Consider the following 14,920-nt stretch of genomic DNA (forward strand, 5'->3'; position numbering starts at 1 on the left):
TGCTGCGCTCCCTGGGTAGGTTTTTAACCACTCACAGTTGGTGCCGCTCCTCCTGTCTCCGCCCCCGGTGAGTCACCTCCTCACGGTAGCTGAGCTCTTTGCAAGTCCTGTCGAGGATTTGAGGCTCCCTCCTCAGTGGCTCTTGTCGCTCTGTGGTGAGGCTTCTGGACGCTGATCTCCCCCGGCTCCGCTCTGATGTGACAGGCGTCCTCACTCAAGCTACTCCCCTCAGCAACATGCCACAATCAGCTGACTATGATTATCATAAATTCTTAATTCTTATCTTACATTGGGAAGTTGGGAAGCAGAAGCTCCCAACTCTTGGTCCTGATATGGACTGTCGAAGTCTTCCCATGTACCATCTTACACTGCTCATAGGTATAAAGGCAAAGGATGAGCTTTCACATTTTAATGTCCGCCTTATCAAAGTCTACCAAAGACAAGGCTTCCTGCTGTAAAACTCTTACATTATCATGTGCTCCATATTAACATTTACATATTAACATTTTCTGGTTTTGGTTTAACCTATCAACTTAGATGGGGTGGTAGTTCATACTTGCAGTGTGATAGTTAACATTGTACTTCTAAAACTTAATGAAAGCCCAAGATCTTCAGATACTCAGGTTTAATAAATAATTTAATAATATTAGTTAGATGTACATGAAACAGAAAAATGGATCAAAAAAGGATGGTAATTTTGTAAAGATTACTTATGGGTAAATCCTTTATGTTACTTTGTGTTTTCTCTAGATTTTCTCAACCAGACAACATATGAAGTTGAGGCGTTCTTAGAAGCCATTCAGTTCTTCCGGCAGGAGAAAGGCCACTATGGGATGTGGGAAATGATAACTGGCAATGAAAAAGAGGTAAGAGAATATCTTCCTGATGTTTTGTTGGCTTTGGATATGTCAGCTTTGAGGATGATGAAGGTTGTAAAGCCTCTTGGGAAAAAATGGCATTTTAAAAAAGAAAATCTGGTAGGTAGAAATGCCCAAGATTTCAAGATACTTCTCACTGATATGTAAAGTGATAATTCTTTTTTAATAAAATCCATTTTGAATTTTTTTGCTAGAAAGTGAAAGAAAGTGTGCTATGAATTAAAATTCTTGCATTGTACTAGAATGTAGGGATAACCACATTTCCACAAAAAGCTCATGCAGCTACTTTAATTTTATGCCATGGGGTCAATTGGTGAATAAATGCTGTGTCTAAAACAAAGCACTTGCTAATATCTCTCTATCACATTTGGTGTTGTTTAAAGTTTCAGTAAATTAGTGACAGCAAAAGCAATACACACAAACCTCAGAACCTGTATGCAGTAGATACTCTCTGTTAGCTGCATCGGGCTGTGCTCTGTTTTTCTGTCTTTCATAAGAGCTATTTTGCAGATAAGAGATTATTTTTTCTTCAGTTGCTATTACCTTTGTTACTTAACAAAATACTTTCCTTCTCCTTGTCCTGTAATGCCTCCAGATGCCATCATAGGAGATCAGGTTTCAAGAAGGATAGAATAGCAGCTAAACAAAAATTTTGAAGAACCTCTTCATTTTGCTTTTCCCTGTACTTTGGGACTGAAGCTTTTAGGCCTGAGTGGATAAACTGGTATACCTACTTATTGTGCCAGACTTCTGAAACAGAGTCTTGCATAGTAACAGTCACACTTGAACACCAGAAATTTGTGTACTTCAGTTCTTCAGAAATGAGGTCCTAAGCTCAAGGTCTGGGTCCATATTCGGGCACCTGAGTGAGTAGCTTTGGAGAACTGGTGGTAGCTAAAGTAATTCCACTGATCTCTCTGGCATCACTCCAGATGTCTTTTAGTGCACTTGAGCCATTATTTAGGCCCTGATTTACAATTATTTTCCTAAGCACTGAGCACTCAGCAGCAAATATTTACTTTAGTACCAGCTGCTGGGTGTTTTCCTTCGTGAAATCTGGCTTCCCTTTGGGAAAATGGGAAAAAGCTTGATGCAGAGTTTATAATCTGGGGTTTTATTATAAGAAATCAGATTATTAGGAGAAGTCTACCTTTGAAATGCTGAAGAATGTGGAAACTGGGGAAGAAACTATAAATACTGTCTTTCCCAGTGCCATCATGTCACGGATTGAGGTTTACTGCTAACATCTGATAATTCCTTAGTATAAGGAGTTCCATCCTTCCAGTGGAGGGAGTGAGGGTTTTCCTCTTCTCCCCTCCTCCCTCAAGTTATGTAACTGTTATAGTGCTAGTTTCATTTTATGTTTTATTTTTATTATTGCTTGCCAACTACTTATTCATAGCCCATATACCTCAAGAGAATTGTAATCAGAAGACGTCCAGACTAGTTATGCTATTATCTTCTTAGTAATAATTCATTCTGCATCTATGGTTTGTTCTCATGCCTGCTTTGACAAATGTAATAATTATTTTAGGCAAATATCCAAGCTAAGTGAGTGGTTTGGAATGAGCAAGCTACAGTTTGTTGCTGTAAAAATCTCTCCAGAATGCCAATAAATATATTCCCTGACATTCATTTATAAAGACAGAGTCTCTATAGCATTAGCTCATGCAGTTCTACCTAGGTACTGCAACATGGATGTAATACTAGCAAGTACCCAGTCATTTGGCTGAAGACCTACTGATTTTTTTTTTGTCATAAAAAATCCTATTCCTGGTTTTGTTTTTGTTCTTTTTAATTTTTAATGTGTCATTATTAATAAAGGATAAATTTAGTAGTAGATGGTAGTTCTGTAGGTTAAGTGCTGAAAAACTGGGTTAAACCATGAAATTATCGACAACTCTTCTTGTAAGCAGCAGCAGAGAGCTTTTTTTGTTAGAGCACTAAAACACCCTGATTTTGTACTAATATAACTTCACTGGTCAGTACTACATGAATGCAGAAGTAACATACTGGTAAATCAAGAATAGCAGAATAAGGGATTAAAAAGCCCCAAATTTCTACAGTGCACCTTTCAGTACAGAAATATAAAGCCAATCCAGCATTCCTAAAAACGTGCTCAAATTGTTCAGAATATGTTTGATCCATTGTCACATTTATTATTTGTTCTGTGGTGCTCCAGTTTGGGCTATTTTTAACTGACCTATTAGTTCAGAACCTGAAATAGTCCATTGGTCTTGAGAGGTATTTGAGTCAGCACAGCTGAATTCAAAGTGGTAGTGTGGAATAATCTATAAGTACTTAAGTTACATGAAACAACAATAATAGGGTATGATGTGTTATAGGTATATTAGATGTATGTTAATAAGCAAGGTATTGTGTATTACATTTCTATAGGGGCTATCTTGCACCCAGGAGGTACTCTATTTTACACTGCATGGCATGCATTCAGAGCCCTTTTTTACTTACTTTTGCTGTCTAAATTCCTGCCATTTCCCTTTTGTGTTGTTGGTGCATGCCTAAAACCCACTCAAGGAGCTGTAATATGTGAGGTTGAATGTCAGGAAGTACTGGCATGATGAAATGTAAAGTTGAGCCCTGCTTTTGATTTTGTATTGGCTTAGCCAGTAGCTGGGTGTCTCAGGGCTGTGGTCCTTGAATGAGGACTGTGCTGGGCTGTTGCTGAAGTAAGGACAAGTGCTGGGTTCAAATATGCATTACTTAGCAAAACCTCTGTTCAGGCCTCACTGGAGAAAAAGAAAGACGCTGTACTTTGTCTGTGACACTTTCCTGAAACCATTGAGCAAGGTAGTAATCTTTTAAATGCTTTACCAGAGTAAATGAGAAATCTACAGAAATTTAAGATGCATTTTGTGCTCCTTTTATAGGGTTACTATGTCTCTCTGTGATTTGCAGGATAGCCACTGCACTTCAAAGTTTTTAAGAGTCTGTGGGCAACCTCATATCTGTGCACAGCTGGGACAGAGAAAAAGCCTTGATGAAAGGGCTATGTGCTGTTCTGTATAGCACATGAGCCATAGTATTGCCTCTGTCATCATAAATTGGCAGCTGTACATCTGTAACTGTGGGCCACTACAAATATACCTGGGCAAGATCTATGAACAGAAAACGAACATGTCCAGAAATAAAACATGTCCCTTTCTCCTCTGAATTATGAGTAATGACTGAACCAAATATGAGACTGAGGTCTTTAGTTCAAAATCGACATGCTTTAAGCAGAGAAATTCAAGAATCCAGTATATATCCCCAGCACTGATAGATGCCTCCATAGGAAACATGTTCAGAGACCTGAGGTCACAAAGAAATAGCAATAGGGCAGGTCCTATGATGAACTCCTTACCTCTGCTTGCATAGTTTGCCTTATTGGCCAACTTGCTGCTGAAAGTGGAGGAGAAAGAGAGGGCAAGGAAGAAGTTGTAATTCAAACCTACGTAGACAAGGTTCAAAGCCTGACACAGTGTGTAATTCTGAAGAAAACTTCTGAAATAGGTACCAGTGAATGAAACCAGGCATCCATCTCACACCATTAAATTCTTTCTGTATTGAAGAAAGAATATGATCCTTCTTCTGTACAAAGTTGGGTGATGCTATCAAGAGAACCGCAGAACCATAGAACAGTTTAGTTAAAAGGGGATCTCTGGAGGTTATCTGGAGCAATCCCACACTTAAAGGAGAGCCAACTTTAGGGGCTTTGTGCAGTTTAGTTCTGAAGATATCCAAAGCTGGAGGTGGCATAACTTGTTCCCATGATTGCCTTCATGCTGAATGATATTTCTTAATAACTGACAACTATTTCCCTTGTTACTCCTTGTAACTGTTACCTTCTTCCTTTCCCTGGCTATTTCCAAGAAAAGTGGTTGTGCCTGCCTAACATCCTCCATATTGGAGCTGTGCACAGCAGTAAGGTCTCTCTTACCTTCTCAAGGCTGAGCAAGCCCAGTTCCCTTTGCCTCTCCTTACATGTCATGTGCTCCATCCCCTGATCATCCTGGTGGGTTCTGCTGCATCCACTCCAGCGTGTCAAGTTCTGGTTTTTACTGGGGAGCCCCAAACTGGACACCACTCCAGATGTGGTCTGACAAGTGCTGAATAGAGGGGAATGTTCTCCCTCAACCTGCTATTGCCCTTTGCTGCAAGGCCACCCTGCAGATCAATGATGACTTTTCCACCAGGATGGCCAAGTAATTTTCTGCAAAATTGCTTTCCAGCCAGTTGTCACCAGCCTAAACTGATGTTCAGGGTTGTTCCATCCCAGATGTTGGACTATGCTTTTGCTAAACTTCATGAGGTTTTTGTCCACCCATTTCCTCAGCCCATCTAAGTCCCTTTGAATAGTAGCCTTACTTGTCAGTGTATTGCTCACTCCTCCAAATTGGTATCATCTGTATTCCCAGTCTGATGTATTTTCTTTCTAATTGGAACTGAATTGCCAGTTAGATGCTGGGATCAGAAAGGGTGATGCTTCTTTTCTACAACCACTGAACCCTGTTTCAAAGTGAAAATGTTCTAGAAGGAGAAAAATAAGTGTCAATTTAGAAAAACACAGAAAAATAGACCAACCATATACTTACAGAAATGACAAAAAAATGGGCCAATGACACTTTTTCCTCAGTTTCTTTACATTCCATCATGAACACTTCATATGTAGAAGTCTCTCTGAAACTTCTCTCTCCCTTTCTGCTGTGGTGCACCTTTGTCATAGAGTATCTTAGGTTTTCATTCAAGAATCTGCAGGTGTTGAGAGGAAACTTTAATGTGTATGAATCCTACAATGTGAAAGTTTTATTGGTTTTAGACTAGTTGAGTTATCTTTTAGTGACAAAAGAAAGTACTTGAAATTTTTTTCTTGAACTCCAACAGCTAGCTATTTATTCTATCTCCTTTTTATATCAGGATTGGGCAGGAGCTAATGAGTCTTTTGGATCATGTTGCAGATTTAAAAAATCAGAGTAGAATTATTAGATTCACAGGTTACCCACACTTCTGGTTCCATTTCTGTCCTGTATCCTGTTTTTCTTTTCTTGTTTTAATCATCTTGTTCTTTAAAACATCTTGTTCTTTTCTTGTTTTAATTGTGAAGTTGGTGCTCACCTAAAAAAGTGCTGGAGGTTCACATTGGGACAGTCATATCTTTCTTTTCTTGCACAATTATCTTCCTATCCCAGAATCCCAAGGGTTGGAAGGGACTTCGAAAGATCATCTAGTCCAACCCCCCTGCAAGAGCAGGGTAACCTAGAGTACATCACACAGGAACTTGTCCAGTCGGGCCTTGAATATCTCCAACATAGGAGACTCCACAACCCCCCTGGGCAACCTGATCCAGTGGTCTGTCACTCTTAGAGTAAAGAAGTTCTTCCTGATGTTAACGTGGAACCTCCTATACTCCAGTTTACACCCATTGCCCCTTGTCCTATCACTGGATATCATTGAAAAAAGCCTAGCTCCATCATCCTGACACCCACCCTTTACATATTTGTAAACACTGAGGAGGTCACCCCTCAGTCTCCTCTTCTCCAAGCTAAAGAGACCCAGCTCCCTCAGCCTCTCCTCATAAGGGAGGTGTTCCACTCCATCATCTTTGTGGCTCTGCGCTGGACTCTTTCAAGCAATTCCCTGTCCTTCTTGAACTGAGGGGCCCAGAACTGGATGCAATATTCCAGATGTGGCCTCACCAAAGCGGAGTAGAGGGGGAGGAGAACCTCTCTTGCCCTACTAACCACACCTTTTCTAATGCACCCTAGGATGCCATTCGCAGAGCATCCTTTGGTTTGTGACTTGTTAGAACAATTTATCTTTGATGATACCTCCTCTGGGAGGGTGTGAATGTCCCAGAACAAGGTCAGTGTGGGGAAGCAGCAAACCAACTTTTCTTATCCAGTTGCTCAGTTGATATCAATCATTTTATCTCCACTGATTTGCACATGGCAATTTCATAATAGCATGCAGTAAATTTTAATAGGCATCTTATTTCATCTGTTGTCAGTTGTTGCATGGTCTCTCAGAGTCTTTTAAGTGAGAAATGCTTCAGATGAAATTCTCAGACATACCTAATATTTTTAAATCCAGTGTTCATGGCAACCTGGGATAGTAATTGTATTTATTTGAGGTTGCCTGCCTTTGCACATCACAATGTGATGTGAGTGCTCAGTTTTCAGATAAAGAACAGCATGTGAATGTGTAATTTTAATCATCTGATGATATAGATCCTGAGCAACCTTGTGATGGAGGAACTCCTGCCTAACCTTCAAACAATGATCCTGCCTAAAATGAAAGGAAAGAGGAATGATAGGAAGCGGACCTGGTTTGGTGTAAGTACTGGTATTTACAGAGTTTTTTCTCATAAAACCTTGTTGTCTGTGTGTGCTGATTCTAACCTATGCTTCTTAATTTAATTTGTGTTTAGATCGTAGAAGAAACTTATGGCTTAGTTCAGCAGCAAGTGTCAGAAGGATTAAGTACCTTGAAAGAAGAATGCAGAGATTTTGTAAAAACTCTTGAAGGAACGATTCGTTCAGACATGGATCAGATTCTGAACTCCAAGAACTTCTTAGCTGGAAAAATCAAAGGTTAGTGGAAGAACAGCTGTGTTTTGCAGCAATTTTTTAATGTTTCCCATTGTGTTGCTCAAATTACCAGATGTCATTGCTTTGAAATTCTCATGTATTTTGAAAAATCCAACTGGAGACACTAATTTTCAGAAAACAAATGCTTTGAACCTCTGCTGCTTTTGATGGGAGCTGATAGCTGTGGCCACTGTGTCTTTGAAAATACAGGGTCTTCTCAAATGGAGGTAGACCTGATGGGTTTTGAGTATTATGATTAGAGTTGCTTGTTCTGCTTTCATTTTTACTTGGACAGCCTTATGCAATGAAGAGAAGAGGTCATATGAGCATAATTAAAAGTGTAGTGGTTTTGACCTGATGTTTTGGAATGTGCCACAAAACCAGGTTCTGGTTATGTGACATATTCATAAGCTATGAAAGAGTACTTAAGCCAAAGGGCTTCTTAGATAGTTTTAAACTAATGTGAAGTAATTATAATTTTGCTATGAATATAAAAATGAGTGTAAAAAGCAGGCAAAACATTAGCTGATGTTGCTTAAGCTAGCAAATAAATAACTGATAATTTAGAAGCTGTTTTGATAAAACTCAGGATGTTCTGTTGATATCCTCACATACCAGATTAGGATGCTTTTGGTGAACTATAGAATACCAAGTTTGGATGCTTCCTCATAGAGTCTCCGTGGCCATGCTCTGTCTGAATCTCCCAGTATGTATCAATGCTTAGAGCTTCCCTTTCCTGTGCTCTCACAGTGCCCCTAAGCTGCTAGCATTTGATTAGGCGGGACATGGGAAAGGTGTTTTATTGTCACTCATAAAATTATAAACTCTCCTTTCATCATCTTCATCTTTGTGGAGGTGTGACTCTGGGGAGAAGCAAGGAGTCATTTAATTCATTGTAAAGTAAATCAGTTCAGATTACTTTTTCACTATATCTCTTAGTAGCCTAAATGCAATCGTATTGTCCAACACTCTAGCCACTGTTTCTGAGCCTGCCCAGAAGTGCTGCACAGAAAATATCCAGCCATTTCTCACTTCCATATTAGAGGAGCTCATGGGTCCGGTGAGTTCCGGATTCACTGAAGTCCGCTCACTTTTTGATAAAGAAGTTAATGAAATCATCCAGGACTTCCAGAAGACAAATGATATCACAAAGCTAAAGGAGGTAAGACAAAACAATATAGCTGGAGCCTTTTATATTAGCACAAGGGCCTTCTAGCTAGAATTTGATTGACAGCAGTGTTTGCTGTCCCAGGTGGTAGTATGTTAGCTCTTGGGTTTTTTGTTTAGGAAGTCTTGTGTTTGTGCAACTGGAGTGCAGATATCAGAATTTGGTTTAGGGCCACTGTTAAATTCTCTATTAAAAATTCACCTCTGGTGTCTTTCTCTTGAAACCTGTTCTTCCTCCACTGGAATGCAGAACATGGATCAGCTTACGAACCTGCCGTTCAACTCTGTGAAAATGGAGCCCTGCTATCTGAAAGTGAATCTCCTCCAGGAGCTCCTTCAAGACCTCAAGAGTCGCTTCAAGGTCTATCACATTGATTTTGTGATTCAGAGGACACAGAACTTTATGCAAGAGGTACTGTAACATCCAGTTTTTCCTCCTGGGAGAACAGGTTAGGTTTGCTCTTCTAACGTGCTTCAAAGTAACCTTGATAAAAAGCTGTGCAAGAGTTCCAGAATGCCTGTTGATCAAAGTACTTATAACAAAACCTAAGAAAATCACAGCTAGAAGATGTCTGACATTTACATTTGTGAGGATGCATGTGTCTTTCAGCAAGGCACAAAAGTTTTGGATGGATCATCTCTTCCCTGATCTTTTATGGTCTGAATTCTCAGTCCCCAAAAGAGTTGTGCTCGTATCCAATGGAGTGCTAAAATCTACCTGATTTCCATTCTCAAGGATTCAGGAAGGGTCTTAAATGTATTTTAACAAAATGGAACATCTCTTTCTGGTAGTCTATTTTCTCATTAATATAAAGTCAGGCAATTAATAATAGAAACTGGCAATTACTTGGACACAGGTGACATCTCAGGATATAGCTACCTTTTGGTGCTTTAAACAAACTTCACTTCTCATTGGAATGGTTGAAATGTCTACATAATTTCAGATAGAAAATTAACTCCTCTTTTCACCATCTAGTGTGTATTCACCATCTAGTGTAGCCTGTAGTACAGGCTATAATTTTGCTTTGCATTTGTTTCTTCTGGATGCCTGGCCAGAAATCTAGTAAGAGCTGGCTAGTAGGCTTACTTCGATGGCCAGATCACAAGACAGATTTGGCCTTCTACCTCTAAGTTGAATCTTGTGATTTTAATATGCAGTTGAGAAACTAAATAGTCTAGTTGGTAATCTTATGAAAAGGAGCTGGTCCAGTTCTATATAATGGGAGTTGTGAATATGGAAAGGAAGTCTCTAGCACAGTGCTAGGATAGGGTTTTCCTAAAAGCAGATCTTTTAAGTACAGCCATGATCAGCAGCCAAAGAATTATTTAGAAATAAAGTTCTGATTTCATGTCTGAACCTTTCAAGGGGACCAGTCCAAAATGCAGCCAAATAGAATGTCTTTCAGTAAATGAAGGTTATGAGTCAGGATATAGAAGCAGACAAAAAATAGATCCCATACAGTCCATGTGGTGCTTTTTTTTGAGCAGAACATGAATAAAAATTCACAATAAATAAATTAAATTAAAGAACAAGTTGTTCTACAAATGTTGTTAATGCTCCTCTCCTTAAAAAACTTGTATCTAAAAATACTGTTAATGCTTCTCTTTTTAGAAGGCTAGTATTTTTCTCAGAAAAATAGCAAGTAGTTTCACTTTGTAGTCACGGACATTTATTTTATTAACGAGTAAGGTCAGACACGTCTATGCTCGTGTAGTCAAAGAAGCTTTTGGCTCGGGTGGAGGCGGGAGCAGGATTCCTTGTCTTGGGAGCTTGGCATCCTCTAGTGGCCAGGTTTCAGAAATTTCGGAGCACAGTGCTCAACTGGCATAAATAATGCAGCTTTAGTGACTTCACCAGAATTACACCAATTTATCATTTGCTTCAAATAAAAATTGAGATAAGAAATGAGTAGTTAATCTTTTAATTAGCCTCAGACTTAACCTGATCCTGTCTTTTTCTTGCATCCAAGGTTTTGCAGTGCACACACAAATTGAATACATCTCCACCTTCTGCATTATGCAGCCTGTATAGTCCAATCCTACATTATCTGTAAAAGTCAGTTATAAAAACTGGTCTTCAACGTTTGTCACTGTGTGTTTTCATTCACAAAGATTTACTAGCCAAGGAGGAATTAAAAGCATGTCTTATCCCTAAGTATGTACATATTAATTTACAGACTACAAGAAGTCCTATATTATATATGGCTATGTATATTGACTGGGATGGCCTCATGTGATGCAAAGGAATAGCCGGCTGTATGGACAGCCTCCCTGTGGTTATTCCTGTACTTCTTTAATCAGAATATATTAAAATTTAAATGAAAACACTTTGCTAAAAAAAGGCAAAACCTTATTAAATAGAAATAGTTAACACTTGCAGAACTGTTTTTCTGAAATAACTTTACAGAATAGTGGATTAATGTTTTTAACGAATCTCTGAGCAACCTGAAAATAAGAGAAATGCCGACCTACCTAACATAATTCCGTGAGAAATTACTTCACTTTGCAATTTTTAATGATAATGATTGGTTTCACAAGGAAAAGTACTGATTAGTTACCTTTAAAAAAAATCTTCAGTATTTATGATTAAGACCATTAGAATCTGATAGGAGTCAGTGGCAGTCATCTCATTAGGGATAATGAGTTTTGTCAATTGCCTTTATATATATAGATGGTTGATTCTAGTTTTTGTCTTTGTGACTGTCAGTTTAGAGGGTGACATGAGATTAAATCTACAGGAAAGCTATGATAGCTTAATAATGATACCAAGGCTAAATTTTCTTTATTGCAAGATTTCTGTGTATGTTTTTTCTTCCCCTTCCACAATAATTTAAAGTAATAGAAATTTTTATTTTAGGCCTGCTATTCTTTCTCTGTTTCGCCTTCTTAAAAGTACAATTTTATGTTACTGGTCTTTAACAGTTGTTGGGTTTTTTTACTTATTATTGTTTTTAGCTGATGGAAAATGCAGTTTATACTTTTGAGCAGCTGTTCTCTCCAAGTCGCCAGGCAGACTCAGCAAAAGTTGCCACCACCATTGAGAAAGTCAAGCTGAGAGTACTGAAGGTAAATGCCTTTTCAGAAACTGAGAATGTATTTTATATTAATTTATCTCAGTATTTGAAAGATAATATCTCTTACCATCCAGCTGGAAATACTTATTTGGTGGCATTTAGCATTTGGGGGTAAAACCTAGTTCTGGACATACACTTGTGAAAGTATTTACATATGCGATGCCTTTCATTGCAATTAAATCAGATGGATATGATGCTGTGAATCTGGGTAAATAATTTTTTGTAGCTTTATAATTAGCCTGCCCCTAGAATTTGCTACTTTCAGAAGAGACAGTGATGAAATACCTGGAGAGAAGAATTGGAAGGCTGTTTCTAGAAGGGAAAGAAATCCAAGAAAACTAGATTTTAGAGTACTTTTTAAAAGCTGGAATAACCTGCATAGGAATTCAAACCCCTAAGTGCACCCATGATATGTTGTCCTTTGGAATTCACCCATTACCCGTTACAGGATAACAAGAACCAGTTCCTCATATGAGTGATTAATAACTGCAGATATGTTTGGGCTTGTTTCTCTTTTTATTTGTTTTGACAGCAATACGATTATGACAGCAGCACTATCCGGAAGAAGATATTTCAAGAAGCACTGGTACAGATTACTTTGCCCACAATGCAGAAGACACTGGCTTCAATGTGCAAACCAGTAGGTTTCTGTGAATATAAAAAACAATTATAAAAGGCAGAGAAGGATTAACACCTTGTCAGTAAATCCTCAATTCTATAAGGTTGTTTTCTTTTGGCCAGTTGTGCATATTGGCTGCCAGCTGGTACAGGCACTTAGATTTGCCAGTTCGTGGACTGGGTACATACTGAATGTAAGGAAGATTTCAGGAAACAGGGAAGCTCTATGTACAGCTTGCTTTCTCAGAGATAGTTGCAGACTTTTGCCTATCCCTATTTCATTTCTTCCCTAGAGGTTTTCAGTCCCCTCAAACTGGACTCCTCTTGACAGTTATGATTGTGGTTTATGAACTTGTCCTTGTGTTCAGCAGCCCTGCTGCAGGCAAAAATGCAGTCTGTGGGAGAGGGCACTTCCCTCTTCAGCAGAGCTCTCAGAGGCACACCTGTGACCATACAGAGCCTCTGCTCTCAACCTCCTTCAAAGCCTGCTTGGGCAGCAGGAGCAGACAGGCCTTGCACTTGTTGTCAGTGATTTTAAATTGAAGTAATTGTGTCAACAATCGGGAAACAAACATACAGAGATTATCTCTGTTCTCCTTAATCATATGGGTAGGTTAGTACTCAGCAAATGTGGCTACCAGAGTTTCGTGGAGATGTTAACAGTATGGCTGCATCAGAAGCATGCTGGAATGCTGTTCACCTTGACTCAAACAGTCTGTGCCTTTCTTGAAGCCCATGCATATCCTCTTGCATTTCCACTGTACCTGCTGAAAAATGACTGCCCTAAGCCACCCCAGCCTCTCTGCCCTTTTGTTTCCCTTGATGTTCATCAGTTCCCACAGGCTGTGCTGCTCTTGCTGTTTGAGTTTTAAAACCAAGTTTTTTCCCAAGTTATGCTTGTGAGACTGTAAGTAGGGATTATTAAAACTTACAACTTTCAAAAATGTGTTTAAAATCACTCTTTCCTCTATGTCACTCTACTTTCTTTGCTATCCCAAAAATAATAGTCTCTTGTAGAGTTTCAGCAGTGCCTTCACACAAGGGCAAGCATTACATCACCTTGAATATATGTAGAGAGGGTGGAGTTTCACATCATGTCTCTGTCATACAGGATGAAAGAAGCAGTGGCAATGCAAACTTCCCACAAGCCCTTTCTGTTTCTTTTCTGACAATTGTGTTTATGCCTCTGCAGAAATGAGCAGCCAGCTCTAGAAGTAAATATGTGGAACAGTTGACATGCCCAGTCAGGTCTTGTCCTCTTACTTGAAAACCTCCAGATGTTTTCATGTAAGCACTTTTTCTAGAAGCAGGCAGAGGTCACGTATAGACAACCAACAGCTGTTTAGTGATAATGACTCAGTTATTGTCTAGAAAGGCTATTGCGTATAAATCAGTTAGCTAAAATGTTACACACCTATTAGAAAAACAAAGCCAAACTGTGTATCTCACATGCTCACAGTGGGTTTGCCTCCTTGGGCAAACAGTGAGGCATTTCCTCACTAGCTATTTATTTCAGAATTGTTTATTATAGTGCTGATGGTGTCGATCTATACTGCTTTTAAATGTAAGTATTGTGCAAGAATACTGCTTGATAAATGCATAATAAATTGTGAACATACATAGTTCATTTAGTCATAGTTTGAATAGATCATCTCAAGAGTCATCAAGGAGCATTGCAAGACCTGCTAAAAGGCATCTCCAAGGTGCTGTGTTGAAGCAGGACTTTCAGAATCTCATATTTTTATATATCTGTTCCTTTCTTCTCTGTCTGCATAGGAGCTGCAGAAATACGAGCAGTTCATTTTTGCTGATTACACTAGCATGATTCAAGTAGAAAATGTGTATGAAGAGATTTTATATCAGACACTGCTTGAAGAAACCCTGAAAGGTGAGAACTTTATTGAGGTGACAGTAACAACATCTCCATGTGAGCTCTTGCCTCAGAACTTCGCAGAGTCCTAACCTGGCTGTTTCAGTCCCAGGTCCCACTTTCCTGAAGATCCTTGGTTATGATGCTACAGTGTTTTTATTTAGCTTGCTAAAAATGTGTGGCAAGCCCTAAAATCTGAATTATGTGGCAACTTCACTAAACCTGGGAAATTCAAAGTGATAGCTTGGCACAAGCCTATTTCTAACAAAATATAATTATACCAACTTCATTTCATCTTAATTTCCTGGGCCAAGGAGTGAAATTATGATCTTACTTGCAACGACTTGGTGATATCTAATAGCAGCAAAAATTAATTTCCTCAAACGAAATGTACTCCAGGATGCAGTTTCCAGCACATCAGTGATGCCAGTGCAGTGTTCCCTGCAGATCTCTCTGCTTTTGTGTCAGAAAACTAAATTATTTTTGATGGCATGTATAGATACATAAAATACTTGTATCTCTCTGGATCTGCCTGTCTTTCTATACCCTAGATAAAAGACAAGCATGTGTATTGCACAGTAAATTTTAACAGATCCTCTTTGGCACTCCTGTTTAAAAATATGAGTGTAATAATAAAAGTAAAGAACATACTTCTATTCATACATTCTTGTAATATACGTATGCATTGAAACATTATCTTTGTGCACTGCGAGTTCCTCTGGTAGTTTT

At 38.9% G+C, this 14,920-nt stretch overlaps 1 protein-coding gene across 1 annotated transcript in view; it reads left to right on the top strand.

Moving 5' to 3' along the window:
• NIBAN1 (niban apoptosis regulator 1) overlaps positions 1-14,920 on the top strand; it is a 70,787-nt gene that overhangs the window by 51,258 nt on the left and 4,609 nt on the right. The window contains exons 6-13 of the mRNA XM_031046736.2: positions 751-866; positions 7,103-7,207; positions 7,303-7,465; positions 8,437-8,624; positions 8,880-9,041; positions 11,585-11,695; positions 12,236-12,343; positions 14,098-14,209. Coding sequence (XP_030902596.2) covers positions 751-866; positions 7,103-7,207; positions 7,303-7,465; positions 8,437-8,624; positions 8,880-9,041; positions 11,585-11,695; positions 12,236-12,343; positions 14,098-14,209 — 1,065 coding nt within the window. The remainder of the gene's footprint in view (positions 1-750; positions 867-7,102; positions 7,208-7,302; positions 7,466-8,436; positions 8,625-8,879; positions 9,042-11,584; positions 11,696-12,235; positions 12,344-14,097; positions 14,210-14,920) is intronic.

The sequence above is a fragment of the Melopsittacus undulatus genome, chromosome 6 (genome assembly GCF_012275295.1).
Source record: "Melopsittacus undulatus isolate bMelUnd1 chromosome 6, bMelUnd1.mat.Z, whole genome shotgun sequence".
Taxonomy (NCBI): Eukaryota; Metazoa; Chordata; class Aves; order Psittaciformes; family Psittaculidae; genus Melopsittacus; species Melopsittacus undulatus.